This window comes from Castor canadensis, chromosome 6 (genome assembly GCF_047511655.1).
Source record: "Castor canadensis chromosome 6, mCasCan1.hap1v2, whole genome shotgun sequence".
NCBI lineage: Eukaryota > Metazoa > Chordata > Mammalia > Rodentia > Castoridae > Castor > Castor canadensis.
The window spans coordinates 72788004-72809901 of NC_133391.1; the positions used below are offsets into that span (position 1 = coordinate 72788004).

The following is a 21898-nucleotide window of genomic DNA, read 5'->3' on the forward strand; positions in this document are numbered from 1 at the left end:
TATAGAGCTCTGGCAGAGGTTGAGCTGAAAGGTGGAATTTTGGGTCTCCTGGAGATCCAAGTGATCTTTGCATCTAGGTTTGGTGGGGGGAAATTTAGCTCAGTCTCAAACTAATTTTAGAAAGAAACCAACAGGATGTACAAGAGATCATTGAAGGGGAAGAAGGCACAGTCAAATACAAAGCCATTGTTGCAAAAATTGCATGGTGGAATAGTTCTAGCAGCAGCATGGGTGGTGTTTTATAGGAGATGGCTACTTTGTTAGTGGTAGTGCAACTAATGAGCTAGTGAGACTAAAAATATCAGCCTGTTTGTCCTTGCAAAGAGAGGACTGTGCTACTTACTTGATAAAGAGCACCCCTTGCTGGCAGAGTGGCTCAAGAGGTAACAATGCCTGCCTAGCAAGGGTGAGGACCTGAGTTCAAACCTCAGTACAGCCAAAAAAAGCAAAGAGCACCCCTGTGATAATCTGTATCAAGTTATTGCTTATTGAGTCAGTGTATTATTTTCCAAAATGTTGTACATAGTCTTCTGGCAAATACATTTGCATTTTAATTGTAATATGTTCATTTTCATGTTGATTATTAAAATATAACTAGCTCATTGAACATATGATTTTATGAACATTGAATGGATTACTGCATAGATAAGAATTTGCCAAGAAAAAAGTAAGCCAATCTATAGATGGTATAAAGAAAAACTATAAAAAATGTTGCCTGAGAAAGACAATTATTGCATGTTCTTTCTCATATGTGGAGTCTAGTCCTTAAAAATGAATGACAGGAATATAAAATAAGTTCTGTTCAGGGTGGGTACCACCATAGGGGGAAGCCTGAAAAGGAGGAGTTTTAGAGGATGAACTTTACACAAATGTATAAAAATAGAACAATGAAACCTGTTGGGATTGTTGTAAGAAGGGGAAATGGGAGGAAGGAGAGTGACAGAGGGGGTGAATTTGATGGGTATATTGTATGTATATATGAAAATGTAAAAATGAAACCCCTTTGTACAATTTTTTTAAAGTACTCTCTGATGACACATACATGGGCTAAAATCACAAAGATGGCTCAAGTGTTAAAGTCTGGGAAATACAGAAATCATTTAGGTCAGCTTCACTGTGTAGAGCACCCAGTCACAAGGAGTGATACTTTGCAGGAAGTTTCTCGGTCCTCAGACAGAACCTCTGCCCCAGCTCTTGGTAGGGAAATGAAGCAGTCAATACAAACCTATCCCTTCACTCCTGCCAAACACCCTATAGAAAGCATTTGTTTCCATTGAACTGCCTTCATAACGAACGATTCAATGTTTCATTCCAGTGTACAAGGATGTGGCTTAAAAAAATAGAGGTATAATATATATTTTTTAAATTTAATGTAATTTTAATTTTTTGGAAACTTTAGCTGTGCTATCAACTTTGGGGGAAAAAAATCTCAGTTTATAGTGTTGAGTTGACATTGTAGAGAAATTAATAGCTGTATTGGCCTAGAAATATTATGCTTAATTTTTTCCACTTATATCCTTATCTCAACCAGCAAAAACCCTTGTTCCTTCCTATTATTGCTTATACTCTCTCTTCAACAAAATTAGAGATAAGGGCAAAATAGTTTCTACTGGGTATTGAGGGGGTGGGGGCGAGAGGGAGGGGGAGGAGTGGGTGGTAAGGGAGGGGGTGGACACAGGGGGGAGAAATGACCCAAGCCTTGTATACACATATGAATAATAAAACAATAAAAAAAAGAGAAAAAAATTCCAAAAAATAAAAAATAAAATAAATGGCAAAAAAAAAAAGAGGTACCCCACCATTTTAAATATGTAAGGTCTTATCTACATTTTTTTTTGGCAGCACTAGGGTTTGAACTCAGGGCCTCACACTTGCTGGGCAGTCACTCTTACTGCTTGAGCCACTACACCAACTCCTCCATGTGGGTTTGATTGCAGAAACCAATAAAGCATTTTCTAAGCAGTGAAAAAATAGAGGCATAATAATTCTTTATCAGAGAGGAAAATATTGAGGGGGGAGAAGAAACAGATGACACAACTAAGAGTAGATTCCATAAGAGCTGAAATCCCTCCTGCCACACATGGATGACTTCTTTCTGATACTCAGGGTCCCACTCAACCTCTAAATCAAATCACAGCTTATGGAGACTAAGAAACCCAGACATCTTCAAAGAGAGAAAGGTTGCATAATTACGAATCAGCACAGGTTTTCCCCAGGAATGAAATCTGAGTATCTGAGGCATTCTGAGATTCCACTTTCACCTCTGAAAAATGGGCATAAGAGATAAAGTTTTTGAAAAGGCTAAGTGGACTAACCGTACACCGTGCTTTGCCCCATGAATAACCCACTCTAAGCACCCGATAAATGGTAGCAGCTATTATTATTACTTAATAATTTTCCATATTATTAAGGCTATTCCATGGAAGAGGGTTTGCAGTCTTTTGTAGATAACCATTTATCATTCTAGGAGTCTGGGTACAAATTCAAGTAAATGGAATTATTTGGTTGAAATGGGGCTAGTTCCTAATGACTGTTATGAAATGGAAGGCAAAAGGCTTTGCAGCTTGGCACATTGTTGCACGATTGCATGAACGGGGGCCTGGTCTTGAATGGATGTCCTTCTATAAGTCAGCGTGTTCCTGAAAAACCCATCCCCAGCCCCAACACCAATTTACAATTTACAAATAATGAGATCCAGGTTTTGAAGAAAAGGGAATAAGGTTTATTATTCATCAGACAAAGAGGAGGATAGGGAGAATCAACATCTCAGAGCCCTGTCACCCTTCTTCTGAGAGAAGAAGGTCTGGGGCTCAGCTTGACTGTGACCAGATGCATGCTCTCCACGGCTGCTGGCCTTGTTCTCCAGGTGTCCAGCGCCACCTCTCTGAAACTGTATATCTTGACTGGCAGGTTTACTGCTCTGGTGGTCAGAGAAAGATAAGGGGTATAGAGCTACTTGGCCTAATTGAAGAGAAAAGGGAGTTAATCTTGAACTCTTCAGCATGTAGACAAAGAGGGGAAAAAAATGTCAGTTTAGTCAACAAGAAGACAAACTGGCCAGCAGGCAAGCTGACTATACAAAAAGTTTTTCCCTTTTGTGGTCCCAGTCACATTTTCCCCACTGTCAATTTATTCCTTCCATTTCTGTGGAAAAGAAATGTTGCAATCATCAGTTTCCTGCCTTTTGTTAATGCCTGGACCGACTAAGGAGTCAGTGCACCTCAGCAAAAGCAGCTTTTAAGCCCCCATTACAAGAGAAGATAAAACAGTGGTAAGGAGTCAGGGGACCTGAATTCTCATGTGACCTTTGACTATTGGGGAACCATAGTCTATTAAGTCCCCAAGCATCATCTGCCTGAAGCCAGTATATATCCAGAGTTACCTTGAGGAGTCATGATGTGCGGTAAATGCTACCATGTCACACTTCTAGAAGGTGCTACAGTTTGAATCCCGAGTTTCTGCCCCCTTGTCCTGGTTCCCTCCTTGACTCGTCTGTGCCAGATATCGTGGATATTAAGCCGGCCAACATGGAGGAGCTCACAGAGGTGATCACAGCAGCTGAGTTCCACCCCGATCACTGCAACACGTTCGTGTACAGCAGCAGCAAAGGGACAATCCGGCTGTGTGACATGCGGGCCTCAGCCCTGTGTGACAGACACACCAAGTGTGAGTAGCAGCACAAGGGTTGGGGGAGGAGCACCGGCCTCTGACACATGGGAGGAGGGGGGACTTGGAAGGTCCTGGTGCACTGGTAGTAAAGAAGCCTCCAGTGTTGACCCGACTCAGGAGTCAGCTCCATGCTCAGTGTTTCACTGAAGGTGAAACCTCTCATTCAATGACTCTGGCCAGCAAGTGTCTGAATAAAACCGTGACGTGATCTGAATTACATGTTCAGATCACTTGCTGCCTAGGCACCAAAGAGACTCCTGGACAAGGAGGCAATGTGGACATAGACAGGGCAGAGAGTTCTAGACAGATCTTGGCAGCAGAGTTAACAGGACTATGCAAGAGGCTGAGAGTTTACAAATAACCAAGAATGGTGACTGGGGAAGGAGTTGGTGGCTTCTTGGAGATACTAGGGCTCTGGAAACCTGTACTGTAGAAGCCCCAGTGGTTCTAGGGGAGACCACAGAAAAGCCCTACAGAGGAAATTAGACTAAAGCGTAGCCAGGCCCAGGTCCCTCAGGTCATCCTGGAGTGATCAGGGTCCTGACACAGATGGAGCTGCTGGCACCGACAGTAAGCAGTAAGGCTGGCAGGATGTGTCTGGGACCAGCAGGGAGCACCACTAGAAAACAGACTGCTCCCCAGGGCAGGGATGCCTGGCAGCAATTCTTGTGTAGCATTGGGCAAAGTGGTATGCAGTTACCAGGATGCTCAGGTGAGACAAAAGCTGTGCATCCTAGCCTCACCTGTTAGCTGCCAGGGTTTTGTTGTTGTTTGTGGTGGTGTTATTGAACTCAGAATCCTGGAACTAAAGTGTAGCCAGGCCCAGGTCCCTAGGAACTTTTTGGCTGTTCCAGTTTACTGTGGAAAGTCAGAACTGAAGACCTTTCCCTGAATTGTCCCAGTTTTCCATTTCCATTCCTTTTAAGTGATCTGAGTATTCTCTGTGTAGGTGTAAGAGGAGGAAAGGGGTGGGTATCTTGTGCTCCTTTGGGAGACTTTTGTTTGCTCATTTTCTGGCAGAGATTTTGCACAGAGGAGCCAGTGTGTGTGGTATAGTTGTCTGTACAGAAGATGGATTCCAGAGACACACAGACGCAGGGCAAAACCATGCTCCCTTGTTAGCTGTCTTTCTCCTCCTTCCCTTAACCTTTCTGAGTCTGTTTTCTCATATATAAAATGGACATGATAATCATAATAGCCAACTCACACATTTGTCCTGGGCCTTAGATGAGATAAATGTTAAAAAATGTTAATGAGATATTTTGCATTTTCTTTTTTTGATACTCAGTCTTCAAAACCTATCATGTATTTGACCAGTCACATTTCATGTGCTCAAAAGCCAGTTGTGTCTAGTGGCTACCATATTAGGGCAAATTTAGAACATTCCATCATTGCAGAAAATTCTAGAGATTGCTGACAGCCACTTGAGAACATAGACCATTCAGTCTTGTTCCCTGAAGACTCCCCAGCACCTTACACAGTGCCTGGTCCAGCCTGGTGCTAAAAAATACTGATGTGCTATCTGTTGATCTTTGCACAGGATACTTAAATAAGCTGACAAGCAGAAAGCATTCAGTGCAGAAGGATCAGATGTGCAAAGGTGCTGAGGCATGAGAATAACAATACGTCTGGAAGTGCAGGGGATTGATATGGTGGTTTGTAGGGAATGCCTGGACATAATCCCAAGGTCATAATGTGAACTCTCCCAAAATAGAATTTTTGGGTTCAAAACTAGTAAATAGTCACCAAAGTAACCGGGGGAGTAATGTGATCAAATTGGTTTTCTTAGAGAAATTGTTTGGACACAAGGAAAAGATGGAGGTTGAGTTCTAGCTGGGAGAATAAAGAGAAGAAATGAAGTTAGAAGATGCTATACAATTGAATTTTGGCCCACTGCTGAATTCTTTGTTTAGGGGAGGAGCCTGCACTGTGCATTGTGGGTTGTCTAGCAGTATCCCTGGCCTTACCTAATAGCTGCAAGTGACACAAGCCCACTTGTGACAGAAAAAAAGAAAAATGTCTCCAGACATTGTGAAATATCTCCCTGGGGGAAAAGTGGCTTCCACGTGAGAACCACTGAGAAGACTCCAATTCATTTCCAGTTCATTTGCTCAGGACTTCAACATGGTATTCTTACACCTGTGATGTGTAGAGATCTCTGAGTTGCACAACAGAAAGCAAGACATCTCCTACACTCAGAGAATGTAAAATTTAGCAGAGGGGGTAAGATGTGGCCTGGGAACATTTCAGGGAGAATCAACAAGGCAGCATGTGTAGACAGACAGTGGAGGAGGAGGGTGAGACAATTGAGATAGACCTCACAGGGATGGCTGGGGCTGAACAGTGCAGTGTGGAAGTACCAGTGGGATTTGGTTAGATGGGAAACAAGTAAGAAGGGTTTGGGAGCAGTGAGTACAGAGCAGCATAATTCTTAAGTTACTAAGTACCTGGAACCTTGAGACAGGAAAAGGACCAGGCTTGAAGGGAAAGGAAATACTGAATTGAGGTCAAGTAGGTTCACCCATAAAGATGAGACAGAAGTTTATGCTGTCACACATATGCAGGCATTTATTCATTTATCCATTGAGTGCTGCTTCACACCCAGAGCCTGGCTCCATTAGTAGCCATTCTTCTTAAGCTTTTCCACCAAGTCCAGCTCTCCTGTGTCCAGGAAGAGCTTCCAGGAAAGAAAGGCACACAGAGGCAATTCAGCCTCTTTGGTGTGCTGTGTAGGATCTGCCAATCAGCAAAAGCAGACAGCTCATGTCCACATACATCAGCCATCTGTGTTGACCACACAGATTTTCTTTAAAATCCTATTTTTCTAACCAAAATTTCATATGAACTCTGAATATTACCCCCATAAAATGTTTAATGTAATAGTCTACCCCACCACCAAATTTCAAGCAAAATCAGTGTTCCCGAAAGATACAGCATTGACCCTATGGCATCCTGTGCTCCACGGTACACTCATACCCTCCCCCTCGTTGACCCTCCCCCAAGGATACATGCATGTGCCCCAGATTGAGAAGCACAATGAGTCATTTAGCAGGGGGAGCTGAGTTAATAGAATTTGGGTATTGCAGAAGATTAACACAGTGCAGCCTTGGAAGGTTTTCTTTAGTCTCAGTGCAAGGGAAATTCATAAGTTAGAATAGCCCGGTGGCTGCGGAGATTGAAAGGAAGGGGAAAGAGGAAGGATGTTATCTTCTAAAATACCTCTGTGTGCTGAGAACGGTGCTAGAGGTTGACTTCCATCACACATGGATGTGGAATTAGTTGCTCCGTGTCATTCCCCTAGCCAGTGACTGTCTGAGGGCAAGAACAGAGTCTGTTTCACTGACATCTATTGCCAAGACCTGGCTCATAAACAGGAAGTTGGTAAACACTTAGTCAATAAATAAATGTATGCTCGTGGGTTGACAAGAGAATGGCATGGGGTTGTGGGGTACAGGGAGCCATACCAGGAGAGTGAAGTGGTGGGGACCAGTTTGGGATGTGCCGATGTGAAGCAACATGAGCTACCTATGGAGGCAGGTTCTCACTGGTGAGTGAAGGCAGGACCGGGCTGGAGGCCACCAACCAAGGGGGACATGAGAGAGAACAAGGACACCAGCCTGGACTTTGGTGTCAGACAGACCCACACAAGTCCTGTGTGTTGAGGAACAAACTGGCCAGGAGGTTCCATAACCCCTGACCTCAAGATGGAGGCAGGACAAAACCTTAGAAGGGTTTAGAACGAGAAAAATTTAAAGCAGATGCTTTGAGACCAGAGGTCAGCTCTGACACTTGGTGCCTATGTAATGTCAGGCAAGTCATTCATCCTTCTGAGCCCCAAGTTCCTCCGGTGAAAGTGGAAGGATTAAAGGTAGCATCACAAGGCTGGTGTTCACAAGACACTGATGCCATCACATGTTTAAGACCCTAGCACCCTGCTGGTCAGAGAGGGGTCAATAGATGGCAGCAGAAGTTATCACAGTTATTCCTCCTAAATCCCTCTGACCCAGGCCTATAGCTATAAGATGCTTGAAATGCCTCTTGCCAGATATAGGGGGCCCCATTATTCATTTATTTAGTATTTGTTGATCATGTACTATAGGAGGCCAGGTACTGTTTCAGACTCCAGGAAATAGGGGTGTGTGTGTGTGTGTGTGTGCGTGTGCGTGTGCGTGTGCGTGTGCGTGTGTGTGTGTGTGTGTGTGTGTGGTTTAAAAAGATGCATTATAAGGAATTGACTCCCATGATTATAAAGGCTGACAAGTCCTAAGATCTGCAGTCAGCAAGCTGAAGACTCAGGAAAGCCAATGTTTCAGTTCAAGTTCAAAGAGGGGTAAAAAGTATCCCAGCGTCAAGGCAATCAAGCAGAAGAATTCCCTCTCATTTGGAGAGCCAGCCTGTTTATTCAGGCTTCACCTGATTGGGTGAGACCCATCCACATTTGGGAGAGCAATCTGTTATACTCATTGTGGTAATTTAAATGTTAAACTTATCCAAAAACACTGTTACAGAAATACTCACAGTATCTACCCAAATATCTGGGCACACCATGACCCAATCAAGTTTTCACATAAAAATAACCATGCTGAGGAAAAAAGACATATTACAGAATCACAAATAAATAGAGCATTGCACTTTAATAGGTGGTATGAAGAGAGGTGTGTGGTGCTATGAGTGGGTGTGACAAGGACCTTACAAGGCAGTGACTACTGATGTGAAATGTAAAGACCAAGAAGTGGGAAGAACAGGGATCAGTCATCTAGGCATACAGAAGTGGGAAGCCTGTCTAGACAGACACCAAGGGCCTACTCCTCCCTCCAGCCTGGGTGCCACACAACCCTGGAGGAGCAAAGCCCTGGGGACAGTCCCTAGGGAGACCTGGAACAAGCTAGTGGCCTGCGGGCCTCTGCCAAACCCTGCCTCCCACCCTCAGTGCAGCACCAGCTCTGAATTACAAGCCACCAGCCTACTAATCTAATTAAGAAGCAAACAGAATTCATTTTCCTGACTCGTCCAAAGTGCTGACCTTCCTGAGTGCACACCTCCCTTTGTTCAGAGCCTGCTGCAGCTCAGGCTCCTACCAGGCGGGAGAACAAGTTCAGCCTGACCTCTCGCCTGACATTTTATATTGATTTTCTCTATCCTCCTCACATGCCAGCCTTCTGCAAATGGTGGCCCAGCTGAGGTGTGCAAACACCACTGAGACAGTTCATCAGAGTTCAAAATGAAAAGGCAACATTGGCTTGGGAGATGAGCTCTGAGAAGGAGAGTATTTAATAACCGTCGGTGTTTAATCAAAACGCCGAGGAAAACCGTGTTATCGGAGCTGCATGTATTAATTTCCATGTGTCCCTCACTCTGCATACTCAGCAGGGGCTGAAGGGATGATTCATTCTCTCCCTCATCTCTCTCTTTTCTTTTTTTTTTCTTTACTGCTTCTGGCGGTAGCAACAAGGGTTCTATTTGCAGTTTGAGATGCCTAAAACAATAGGGTGCCAGTGGCAGCAGCATTTGGCTAGTCTGGATCCTGCTTTTCCCTTTCCAGGGATGAGATGGGGGTTGGGTAAGAAACTAGTGTGATGAATGCCAACCCAAAAAAATGAAATAGGGCTTAAATCTGAACTCCTTTCCAACAACCGCATGGATTGCCTTCTGCACCTGTAATACTTTTAATCCTTTCCTGCCTCGGGGCATTTGCACAAGCTCTTCTTCTGCCTGGAATGCTCTTCCTTCACAGCCCCCACTTCCTTAGCATAATACCGAACATTAAGTTGGGCTGGGTATCAGTGGTGAAAGAATGGCGCGTCGTACAAGGCAGAAAGAAGAAGGATGCTATGACAAAGTACCCCAGACTGAGTGGCTTAAACAAGAAAGCTTTATCATCTCTCAGTTCTTAATAAGGGGTGGGTTGACAGGGTTGAACCGTGAGAGAACAGTCTGCCTCACACCTCTCTCCTTGGCTTGTAGAGGACCATCTTCTCTCTGTCTCTTTACACCATCTTCCCTCTGTGCGTCTGTGTTCATCCTTCCCTTTCTTATAAGGACACCACTCATAGGGGATTAGGGTGCACACTCGTAACCTCATTGTAATTTAATTACCTCTGTGGAGGCCTTATCTCCAAATATATCTGAGGTACGGTGCTAAAAGTGGGACTCAACATATGAGTTGGAAGAGGTGCAGGTCTCTCCAAAAGAGGAGAGACATGAAATTAATCAGGAGCACAGGCCCTGTTCAGGTATTGTTGCCTGGCTCCCTTTCAGCAGAACAGAGTCATTCCTTCAGGTAGGAAGGCTGGAAAGAGATCGTGGACACAAGGCCCTGCTCTGCCCTCACACATGGCAAGCACACAGTAAGCATGGCTCTTGTTAATGGCAGTGGGGGAATAGACAGAGACCCAAAGGATGCAAAGGATAAGTCTCAATTCCCCTGTGTGTGTTTGAGGACACTGAAGTCAGGGTGCTTTCCATGGTGCTGAAACAGGTTTTCTCCAAGCAAAGAGACTTGATTTCATGATTTCAGAGACTATGAGGAGCCTGTTTTCTTTCTCAAAAGTCACCCTTGAGGGAGAGGGTTTTTTTTATCAGATTAAAGAAAAGCAATTAAACTTGGAATAGAAAAGGGGGTACCTTGAAGGGCCACAAAGACTTTACTTGCCAGGGACCTGAGGGCACAATAAAGATGGGAATGAGTGGGGAGTTGCTTAGGATCAGAGTTAAGCAGGGTGCAAAGTTACATACACAGCAATGTGAAGGTGAGGATATATGCACCAAGACCTGCAGGAGCTATATGAAGGAGATGATGTCAGAGGCAGTGAAATACAGGTGACTTCTCAGCTTTTCAGACTCCCTCCAGGACTAGTTGTATGTCTATAATGTGGGAAAAGTTGGTGGATAACAGCAGAGCTCCACTGGGGTCCTTAGCTGCAGAGTAAAGTCAACAGGAAAGACCAGCTCTCTTACACACCCCACAGCACCTGTTGTATGTCATGTATGGAGCCCAGCACGTGGTCCCCAAACAACTGGCCCAGGACATGTTTGCTTTGTTTCTTTCCTTCCATCAAACTGAAGTGACAGTAGTGCGCAAACTCAGAGATGAGGCCAAAGCAGGGGAGGAAAATTAGGTGGTGCTCACCATCACCTGTGTCCATGACTTCTCTGTGCCTCAATTCACTCACTTACAAAAATGGCCATGGCAGTATTTGCCTTTTAGGGTGCTTGTGAGGAATAAGTGCAGTAATGTTCATAAGTCTTTGGCCCAGTGCCTGACACATAAACACGGTGCAAGATATGGGAGGAATATTGACGCGCTCTCGCTTCCCCACCAAGTGTATCTTGTAAGAGTGACCAGGAGGGCTACAGCAGTAGCTGTGGAAGTAGTAACATCAGCAGCCATAATCACAGGGAACTTTCAACACTTTACTACATCCAGGAAGCAAACCAAGTACACGCCTGAGCTCCTTTCATCCTGGTGCCAGCCTGTGAGGTGCGTACTGTCATTGTTCACATTTTACAAGTGAGGCAAGTAGCTCAGAGAGGACATGGCCACTAGAGAGCAAGTGACAAGGCCAGGGTTTGGTCCAGGTCCAGGCCTATAGCTCTTCACCAGGACACCATAAATCACACACACACACACACACACACAAGGCAAACACGGTTAGAGCTATTCACATAGGGAAAGTCTATGAATTTTCAGAAGGATCCAAGAAGAGAGCAAACATCTGAGTCTGAAAGTCCTAACCCAAGAATAACCTTGTGCATTCAAAAACTAGAGCAAAGACCAGTAGATGGAGACAAGGAGGCTGTGAGCAGTATAATGTAGAAAGTGAGGTTAAAGAAGGCCAGGTGCATCCTGTAACACATGTAGTCCAGGCCACAGTGCTTAGATTCCATCCTAGGTGATATTGAAAGCCATGAGACAGTCCTGAGCAGACACCACGTAAGGACATTCTGGTCGACGATGGTGATGTCATAAGAGCATATAGCTAGTGACATCATAGCTGTCTCAGTTTATAAAGTACACTCTGTGATGTGTGCACAATGAAATCGCCCAACATGTCTCCCAGAACATCTCCCAAAACACCGTACTGTGTTTGTGGTCTTAAGAGTTCTCAAAAATAAGGGTTGGGGGAATGGCATCTCTGTGATCCCAGTTACTCAAAAGGCAGAGACAGGAGGACCAGGGTTTAAAGCCAGCCCAGGGAAAAGTTAGCAAGGCCCTATCTAAAAAAAACAAGCCAGACAGTTAGGGACCAAAGTGGTAGGGCATCCACCAAGCGAGGGTAATGCCTGAATCCAAACCCCAGTACCATCACAAAGTCCAGATGTGGTTTCATATGCCTGTAATTCCAGCTACTCCAAAGGTGGAAGAAGGATCGCAGTCAGAGCCTGTCCCAGGCAAAGTTAGCACAAGACTCTATCTAAGAAACTAAAAGCAAAAGAGCTGAAGGACATGATTTAAAAGGTACAATGTGCAAGGCCCTCGGTTCATGGGGGGTTGGAGGGACACAGCAAGCCTGGAAGCAGGGAGACCTAATAGGGGGTTCCTGCCATAATCTTCAGGAAAAACGACAGTGACTGTGACCAGAGAGGGTACAGTGAAGTTGTGGGTAGTAGAGGGATTCTGTTCTACTCAAGAGGTAAGGCGACAAGGAGAGACTGGAAATGGAGCCATGGAAAAGGGAGGAATCATAGATTCAGGGCTTGTGTGGTGGAGGGTACAGTAGTGACACATTGAAATGAAGAGACAAGGGAGGGAACAGGTTTGGTATGGAAAGAACAAGTGTGCTCCTTCAGATGGGATCACATTGAGATGTCTGTGATTCATCTAATGGGAGAAATGTTGTGCACAGTTGGATACAGGAGTCTGAAAGTTAGGGGAGAGGTGTGGGCTGAAGGTTTAATTTATGAGTCATGAACTTGTCATGTTATTTAAAACCATGGCACGAGGTGATGCCACTTAGGGGAGAGGGTGTGGATGCAGAAGAGCAGAGGCCCAGGATGGAGACTCAGAGCACACCAACACCTGCTAATGGGCCACAGGGAGAAGGAGTTGGCATTTTACAAGAGACAGAGGATGAGATGCCAGAGCTGTGAAAGAAAACCAAAGTGTATAAGCCAAGAGTGGAGAGCGATGTAGAGAAATACTAGGGTCAATGATATGGAATGCTTCTGAGAGGTCAGAAAAGAAGAGAGTGGGGAAGTGATCCTGGGATTTGAACTTGTGGAAGTTTTAGGCCATAATTAATTAGTATAAGTAAAAGCAATTCACACATTGTCTGGCACATCATAGGTTCCAGTGAAATCAATCATGTTGGTGACACCCACCCTGCAGCACAAGCAGGTTCTTCAGTTGCATCTTAACTCCACTGTATTCTTGGTGGGCTTGCCTCCCTTCTGCCTGGTCCTCCACATTCCCTACTGTGGAAGACGATCAGATTGCACTGGGAACTTGCAGGAGAGGAAGCTGGCCAAGGAGGGACTTAAAGGTCAGGGTGAGAGGCCAGGGCTCCTCTCAGCAGCAGCTGTGGGCAGCCCTGTAGCACCAGTCCCCCGGGTGGCTCTTTCAGCAGTTCTGCTGCATATGATTGTCTTCTAATAACCATGCTCTTCTACACTGGCAGGGCTCTAGCCTCTTCATCCCAGAAATTCCTTCCTTCCAATGTACCAGGGCAGCCAGCATCAACCCTAGCGTGCCCCTAAATCTGTCATGAACCTGTTATGAAAAAATTCAACTTTTCATGTTGAGGAGAAAGGTATTAATTAGCACTTTAGGCCTTAAAATCTGAGCTGTTTTTAATAAATAGTGTAATCATTAAGAAAACAGCCTGAGGTCTGAAGAGAACAGGGCAAACGTTGAAATTTCCTCCAAAGGTGGGTATAGCACAGGGGTGGATCATTATTTTTTAATGCTTTCATATCTCATTGAATTCTCTCAACAACCCGTGAAGTGTGGCCTGAGAACCTCCAATTTAGAGATTAAGCACAGAAAGGGCAAGAAACTTGCCCCAGATCACAGTGAGGAGCTGAGATTCAAACCCACCTCTGTCTGCGTCCGGGAGAATTCATTTCCTCCCTGGGTATTTGGCAGGAGAAAGAGCGTGCTCAATTTCTGACATCCAGAAGGATCACTTCGTGGCCTCCATTTTATACCATCCCCATCAGCTGGGTCCCCCAGCCTGACCATTTCCAAACACAGTATTAACTCAGCTTTTGCACAGAACAGAAATCTATTCTCCTCCTTTACCTTTGTCTACAAAGTTGATTGCCAAACCCTGGTTCTGTAAGCCACTAGATTCCTTAATAAACCTGCAACCCCTTCCCCAGCTCTGATGGAATGGGTCCAATGACATCAGCTGAGCCTGCAGCTGCACTACATCACAAAGCCTCCCAGGTCTGGCACAGCTTCCAAAAGGGGTTCAGTGTCGATCTGGGGCATAATTAACAGTGTTTATTTCAGAGGAGCTTAGTCAGGTTAAAAAGACAAGGCCCTTTATTAAAATACTTTTGCCTGATGACAGGATTACAAACACACACAGACACACACACGCCCCTACCCTGGAGAAAAGCCAAAGAAAGCATTGCTATATGAGGAAGAATTTACACCACACACACACACACACACACACACACACACACACACACACACTGTTTCTGAAGGTACTCTCCCCCATTCACACTTATCAGCAGTTGACAGCAGAGAAGGAAAGGCCTAAGCCACAGTAAAAATAGAATCCCTCCCCAACCCCCACCCCCACTTCTTCCATCTTCATTTCCATTTTTGATTAATTTAACCAATTCTGTCAATTAGTCATCCTAGAGACTCTAGTTGAGTGGATTTTCCTAAGAACTGGAAGGCTTATTAATTTTGGAGGCGAGTGTCATTCATTAGCAGTTGACACCTTCCCTGGTCCTTCCATCTCCTCTACTTGTTGTCTTGGAAGAGAAGGCGGCAGAGGTTGAAATTGGCACATACATGGCTGCAGCTCCCAGGCATGCAAAATGGGAAAGATGGCCATGGGGTGATAGGCGGCTCTGGCCTTGGGACATAGCGGGGCCAACGTACCTGTCCTCATGGTCCGTGACAAGTTATCACTGACAAGGCGGTCACAGGCACCGGTGAGTATCCTGAATTCAAGGTTCAAGAGAACCAGAGACAGGGATTTCCTAGGATGACTTCTTCCTAGCGGGGGCTCTGGCCTAGCAAGTTGGCTCTCCAGGAAGCCATTCTTGCTTGCCAGAGATAAAATGAAGTTCACGAACTCCTCTTTGTGTTTGTTTCCCATGGCTGCTGTAACCAGTTGCCACAAATGCATCCGTCATTTTGCAGTACTGCAGGCCGAGAGTCTGGCATGGGTCTGACTGGCTAATGTTGGGCTGTCTTCCCTTCTGGAGGCTCTAGAGTTTTCCAGCTCTAGGGGCTGCCCCATTGCCTAAATCAGAGACCTCCCTCCATCTTCAAAGCCGCCAACAGTGAGCTGAGTCCTCACATCACATTCTTCTGTTCTCCTCTTCTACCTCTCTCCTTCACTTGTGAGGACCTTGTGTTTACATCAGGCCACTCAGATCACGTGCGATAATCCCACGTAAGGTCAGCTAATTAGCAAGCATAATCCTAGCCACAATCATAATTCGTCTTTGCCATGGAAGGTATTCACAGGCTCCAGCAAACGATGTAGATATCTTTGGGGGTCATTATTCCACCTACCACACACTCCAAGTTTCAGTTAAGGCTCATTACACCAGGAAGACCTTCTGACACCCCCCCCAAGTAGGATTAAACGCCCCCCTCAGGACACCTACCACCATATGTTGAATTATCTGATTCCATTTTGGTCCTTCTAAGTCAGACCTCCATTATGGCTAGACTCTTTTTACAAATCCCCTTCAGCACTTAGCATAGCAAAGACGCTAAATAAATTCTCTTGGAGGTGAACAACTATAGCTATCATCCTATTTGGTAAATTTGCATCTGGCACTTCTCTTTTCATAGATGAAAAGACTAGTAGTAAGAAGTAGTTGACTTAGTTCTTTCATTTCTAGCCTCAAGAACGAAGTGCCAAGGGTTGGGGGTATTAGTAATAGAGCATGTGCTTAGCATGTGTGATGTGTACAGCTCTGGGTTCCATCCCCAGCACCAAAAAAAAAAAAAGTGTGTTCTGATGAAATACTCACCTTGTGATGCTTAACGTCTATCAATGTTAAATTTAAAACACATTTCTAGTTAGTGCAAGTGGAAATCTGCAGTAAAACATAGAGTACAATTTTAAAATTTGCAACATTTTTACAAGTAGGGAGAATGAAAGGTGGCCTTTGCTACCTATAGGCAAAGCAAAGGGAAGAGAAGTCTATACAGTAGGGGCGATCTGCTACTGAGAGCGTGTGCTTCCGCCAGGCGCTATTCCAGGCACCAGGATGATGGCGCCCCTGTCCACTCAGCCCTTTATTCAAGGTGAAGAACTCAAACAACACGTAAACAAAGTGAGATCTGGTGAGGAGTGTTCCTGGGGGAGAAGGCAGTCACTCTCAATAAGAATGTGAGGATATGCTTGACAGATCAGACAGAAGGACGACCAGGGGCCAGCTATTGTATTGTGACAAGGAGTGGCCCCAGATCACATGAGGAGCTACATTCAGGGAATTCCTTGCCCAACGCTGACATTTTCATTGTATTCTGTGCCGAGGACTTGGGAGTTGTGCAGTGTGGTAGCCTTGTAGGCAGTAGCAAATCAAACAAGGGACCTCTATGAAGGTTTGGTGTAAAGGAGTAGGTAATTTTATTTCTAAATATATCATTCTATGACTTAAAAAGAAGCATCAAAGGGCAGGGGGTGTAGTCAGTGGTAGAGCATGTGCTTAAATTTGTGCAAGACCCTAAATTTGATCCCAAGCATGGAAAAATAAAAGGGTTCAGGGGGAAAGAGTGGATACTGGGAGAAAAGAGAGAAAGCTCTTGAAAAGCTCCAGGTAAGAGATGACTAAGATAGTGGAAGGAAGTGGTCAAACTGATGATTTGGGGCTGTGCCTTGAGTGTAAAGGACTTGTTTAAAAACTGAATATTCACAGTGAGTAAAGAGCAAATGAGTCACAGTTCTTTGGCCCAAGCACACGCCTAGACTGAGGGGCCATTGACTGAGTTGGAAAAGGCTAGGGAAGGAAGAGACAGTGAGAAGAGGGAATTCACAGATTCTGTGGGCTCTACAGATGCAGGTAAAACACAGAAAGCCATTACAGTGATCCCTTTGCTGTTTAGCCCTTTACCACTGGCAGCCCCTTCATGGTCATTGCAAGAGGATCTTCATTGATCCTCATAAAAACCCCATGAGTTCTTAGTACTTTCTTTTTCCTTAAGACAGGGTCTCACTGTGTAACCCAGGCTGGCCTTGAATTCACAATTGTCCTACCTCAGTCTCCCAAGTTCTGGGATTATAGATGTGTAACACCACTACACGAGCTGCATTTCTTCTTTTCTAGCAGCTAAATAAATCAAGACCCAGAAAAGATTCTCTAAAGCACTAACAATGAAAGGGTTTATTTCTTCATATAACGAATGCAACCACCCTTAGTACTGTGTGCATTGAGAGATGGAGATTCCCCTGAATCTCTTACACGTGTGATTGACCCATGTTTAAGTACATCAGCTAACACAAGCGCCATGTGTGGCTCACCTAATTCTATTTTGACAACTCGGTAGGTGACATCAATAACTGCATTGTGACATCTACTGTCCACTCAAACAGCTTTCAGTCCATCATTCGAGTTCCTTTATCTGCTGAATTTCTCACACACACTGCCTCCCCCTGCCATCAAGTACAGGCCAGAGCAGCAGAGGGCAGGGGTGCTCATCCCCACCAAGCTCTGATTTAAGTAGGATTTATCACATGTATGGGCATCTATAATTCTGGGGGCAAGCCAGTACTTTCTGAAATTTTGATGTCATTTGAAAATCCCTATAAGGCAATGAAGTTGTCATTGAAAAGATACATATGAGAATAATGGGACCATCAAGCTTAGGAAAAAGACTGGAATCAAACAAAGCAAAGAGCCGGTCAATAAATGTTAACAAAGTATTGTGCTAAGCATAATGAGATAGAAAGACTTAGGCGATTACTGCCTTTGTGTACTCATCATGGTGGCACAGAGGAGATGAAATGTTGAAACACTTCCAGTGTAAAGTTCATTTTAGAATGAATGTGAAATTTAGATTCCCTATGTCAAAAAGAGAAAATGCTGACTACACAGTTTTTGCTGAATATAGTGTGAAGCAGTTGAAATGAACAGTGGGGCCAGTTGTCTTTATCTGAAGCACTGCATTTTTGAGTCTCTCTTCCTTCAAAATCTTCTGCGTTGTCATCGTAGGGCCACAAAATTACAAATTGGTATTTAATCGAATGCATCATTGCTTGCTGCAGAGAAGTTATTAAGTAATATAGAGTTCCTGAGACAGTGCCTGGCATAGCATGGACACTGAATTCTACATATTGAATCTATGAATGGATGTGTGAGGTCTAACATAAAATATGGTGTGTGTTTCAAACTATAAAGTGCCATGGCTCTTAAAGCAAGTATGTTGAATGAAGGCCTTGGGCACCAGCTTTTCCCAATTGCCAGGAAAATCAAACAAGTTAATACTCAGAATTGTCTCAATTTTAAACTTTTCTCCTACAACTTCAGAAGGAAATGATAATAGTTTCCACTGAAGAGACAATGGGAAGGGGTGAGATTAGAGAGGAGAGGAAGCAGTTGAACAGAGCCTACGTGATAGGAAGGCTTTTACCTTTTCGAGAATTTCACATCCTACTGAACAACTTCAGATACTCTGTTGAGGTTCAGAAGGTAAATCACAAAGGTCAGCTATAGGTATTTGTGAAACCCTGTGGTTTGGAGATTTGGCTTTAATGGGGATAGAGAGGGGACGTATACCATAGTGATGAGAAGTGTTGGTTCTGGATCAAACAAACCCAGACAGGCCTAAGTGTCCACCTCTATAAAATGAGGACAGTGATGGAGCTGGCATTATTGGATTGCTGTGAGGATTCAATAAGATGATACCTGACCCACAATAAGCACTCAGTATGTATTAGTATATTATTATTATAATAATCCATGAACTCCAAGTTAACAATGAGAAAACTGGGACTCAGAAAAGCAAGTAACTTATACAAAGTCAAAGATCTAGACAGAGGTAGAGGCTAGATTCAACCCCACGTATGAAGCCAATGGTTGAATGGTACTGATAAATGACACCTATATCTTTGCCTCACCAGACTTGAGGGTGAGACAGCCAGGTAAGACAGGTACCTAGGCAAGCTAGGGTAAGAACAGGACAGCACAGCATTTTGCTGGCAGAGTTTGACTTTGAGGAAGCCAACATCCCAGGGACTCTATGTTTCTACAGAACCTGCTAAGTGTGTGCCTAGTACACTGAAGGGGAGCTCCCAGGCAACAGTACCACTGAAGTGATCGGCCACTCTCTTCGGCCAAATGCAAAATGAGCATGGGCTCTCTAGCTTGTCTCTCCTTCCCCATGGCCAAGTCACTAAGCAAAAGTGGTTCCTGAGGGAGGAAGCCTGTGTTGTCTGTAATAGTTGCTACACAGCATAGTAGCTACAAGGTCCTGGAGTTACCTTGGAAGGGAAGGTAATTCCATGACAATGGTGAGTCAGAGCAAGAGGGAGAACCCAGCAGGTAGGTGCTCAATAGCTTTGGAGACTATTCTCCTCAAAGAGACGGCTTCATTCTGGTTCTCTGTGGTTGGTGAGAGCACAGAAGCGATGAACCCCATATCAGAAAATTAAGGCTTGCTCATTTTTCTGGGACCCTTGCCCTGACAGGTATGAGTTCCAGTGTCTGTTCTCAGCACCGGTGAAAGGGTCACCCTCACAAATCAGAGAAATGAGGCCATTTGGGAGACAGGAGTGGCGTGTAGAGCCAAAGCTCTGGTCACATCCTAGCTCTGCCTCTTCTTAGTCTGCGACCTTGGGCAGGTGACTGAGCCGCATTGTTTCATCTGCATAATGAGTGTGGAACAGAACCTGGTGTATGAGAAGCTGTTTATCTTTCCAAACCCTATTGATGTGTTGCCCTAGCACTCAGTGCTAATGTTTCACATGTGCACGTTCCAGAAACCTTCAAGACACAGGTGTGACTGTCACTGGACTGGGAACAATGGATTCCTATAGAAAGGCAGTACTGGGAACACAGAATAATGTGAAGCAGTGACCAGCCCACACCTGCGTTCCTTTCCATGCAGTGCTTGACCCAAGCAGAGATGGACCATCCTCCTCCATGTGAACTACTCACCCTGCTTTTCCAGGAAATTGCTGTGACAGGAAGCTCCTCCTCTCTGCCTTTCCGTGTGTCTGCCTCGCACTGCAGCGATTAAATGCATGGCCCAGAAAACGGGGACAGCTTGGGAGTGCAGCCCTAGCCTCTGCGGTGCCATGACAACCAGCTTCCCCACAATCGCCCCTAATAACGGACACTCGCTCTCCATCTCTTCCACCTGGGCAGAGGCTCCCCAGGGAGCTCAGACTTCTCTTGGAGCAGCTGCACAAAGCTTCCTGTTGGGAACAAATTATGTGAGACAGAAGTGGAGAGGGAAGGAGGAGGGAGGTAAGAAGGGAGGAGGAAGAGCTTTATCTTAGGGGGAGAAAAGAGAGAAAGCAGGGAGACCTGAGTTTCTAACCTGTGATGTGTGGTGGGAGCTCAGGGACATGGGGACACTGCCATCATGTTCCTGGAACCCAGTGGGCACAGGAAGGTGCAGAGAGGAAGCATAAAGCCCACAGATACCTTGGCACGTCACCTTGAAGAGAGAGGGATATAATGGAGTGAAAGACCAAATATGAGTGTTTATAAAGCCAGGCCTCACAGTTACCAGATTTCTTCATTAGGCTCCTGTCGAGACCCCCACTGCCAACTCATCATCTTGTCTGGACTGGAGCCGCCTCCCCTTAGAGCTGCCTGCTGGAGAGATTGTGCTCAAAGACCTCCTTCAATCAATATCATTCCAGAGTGACAGTTCTCAAAGAGGCCCAACCTCACTTGGCTAATAGATGATTATTCCTCACAAAAGAAGAACACACGGGCCCACAATTAATGAACTCATCAGTGGATATTAGCCCAAATTCAGACTTTAGATTGACAGGCCAAACACAGGTTCTCACTTCCTTTCTCTTTAGATCATAAATTCCAGCTGAGGCTTCTTAAGAAAGTTCTAACCTCAGAGATAATGAGCTCTTACAATGTGTGGCACACTTCGGGGCCACATGGTCCTTTGGGTCCCAGCCTCTCCAAGCCTCTATTTGCTCAGCTATACAATGGAGGGAATTCTTGCTCACTCCAGTGCCTGGTGGGTGACAGGTGCTAGTGTTATTTCTTTCTGTGAAGCCTATTCCCTGAACAAAAATTTCCTAGCACCTGTGAATCCAAACAGATACAGACATTTAAAAAATAAGAGGAAGTTAGGAAGGTGACCAAGTTTACCTAGAAAAGAAGACAAGATACAGGGGGCTGAAAGTGGTTCGGGAAGGCTTCCTGGAAGATAAAGGGAGCCCTGTATGTAGAATAGGAGTCAGAGATGCAGCAGGGATAGGTAGGAAATGAGCATGGATCTTGTCCTGGCATGTGCCCAGTGCTCCATAAACATCTGCCATCATCATTGCATCATGATCACAAACCATAGCCTGCATAGCTTGACTTCTGTTTGATAGCACATACAAATATTTTTTAATTAGTTGCTCACATTGAAAAATCAGAATTCCTCAGAAAAATTTAGACTGTAAGTGAGACAGTCTGGTTATGCTGGAACCACATGCCTGTCTGGCAGCATTCAGCTGGAGCCGAGTGGAAGCTGCCATCTTTATGGGGCATGAACGCTCTGGCCTGCCTCAATCTCACCACTCCCTGTTGTCTGCCTATACATGCTTCACTTATTTCACTACCCACCTGACCCTGAGGGCAAAAGTTCTCCAACCTGGATCAGATGATGAGTCAGCCAGGCAAGCCTCAGTGGAGTGTTCAGAAAGAAGTGTTCAGAAAGAATATAGGAATATTGGTGTGCTGACCTATGGCCTGATGGGAGGGACTGTGAATGCCAGGCCAAGGGGGTGGCCTGTTGGCTTTTGGCGGTGGGGAATCACTGTAGGTATCTGAGCAGGGAAGGGACATTGCTTTGGGAAAACTGATCCAGTGCATAGAGGGAGTTTCATGTTCTCAGAACAGTTGGGTGTCT

General features: G+C 45.0%; 1 protein-coding gene across 10 annotated transcripts in view; it reads left to right on the forward strand.

Moving 5' to 3' along the window:
• The window catches only part of Ppp2r2b (protein phosphatase 2 regulatory subunit Bbeta), a 425683-nt gene that overhangs the window by 382438 nt on the left and 21347 nt on the right, over window positions 1–21898 (forward strand). For all 10 annotated transcript variants that reach the window (XM_074076719.1, XM_074076717.1, XM_074076721.1 and 7 more), the window contains one exon: window positions 3502–3666. In XM_074076719.1, coding sequence (XP_073932820.1) covers window positions 3502–3666 — 165 coding nt within the window. The remainder of the gene's footprint in view (window positions 1–3501; window positions 3667–21898) is intronic.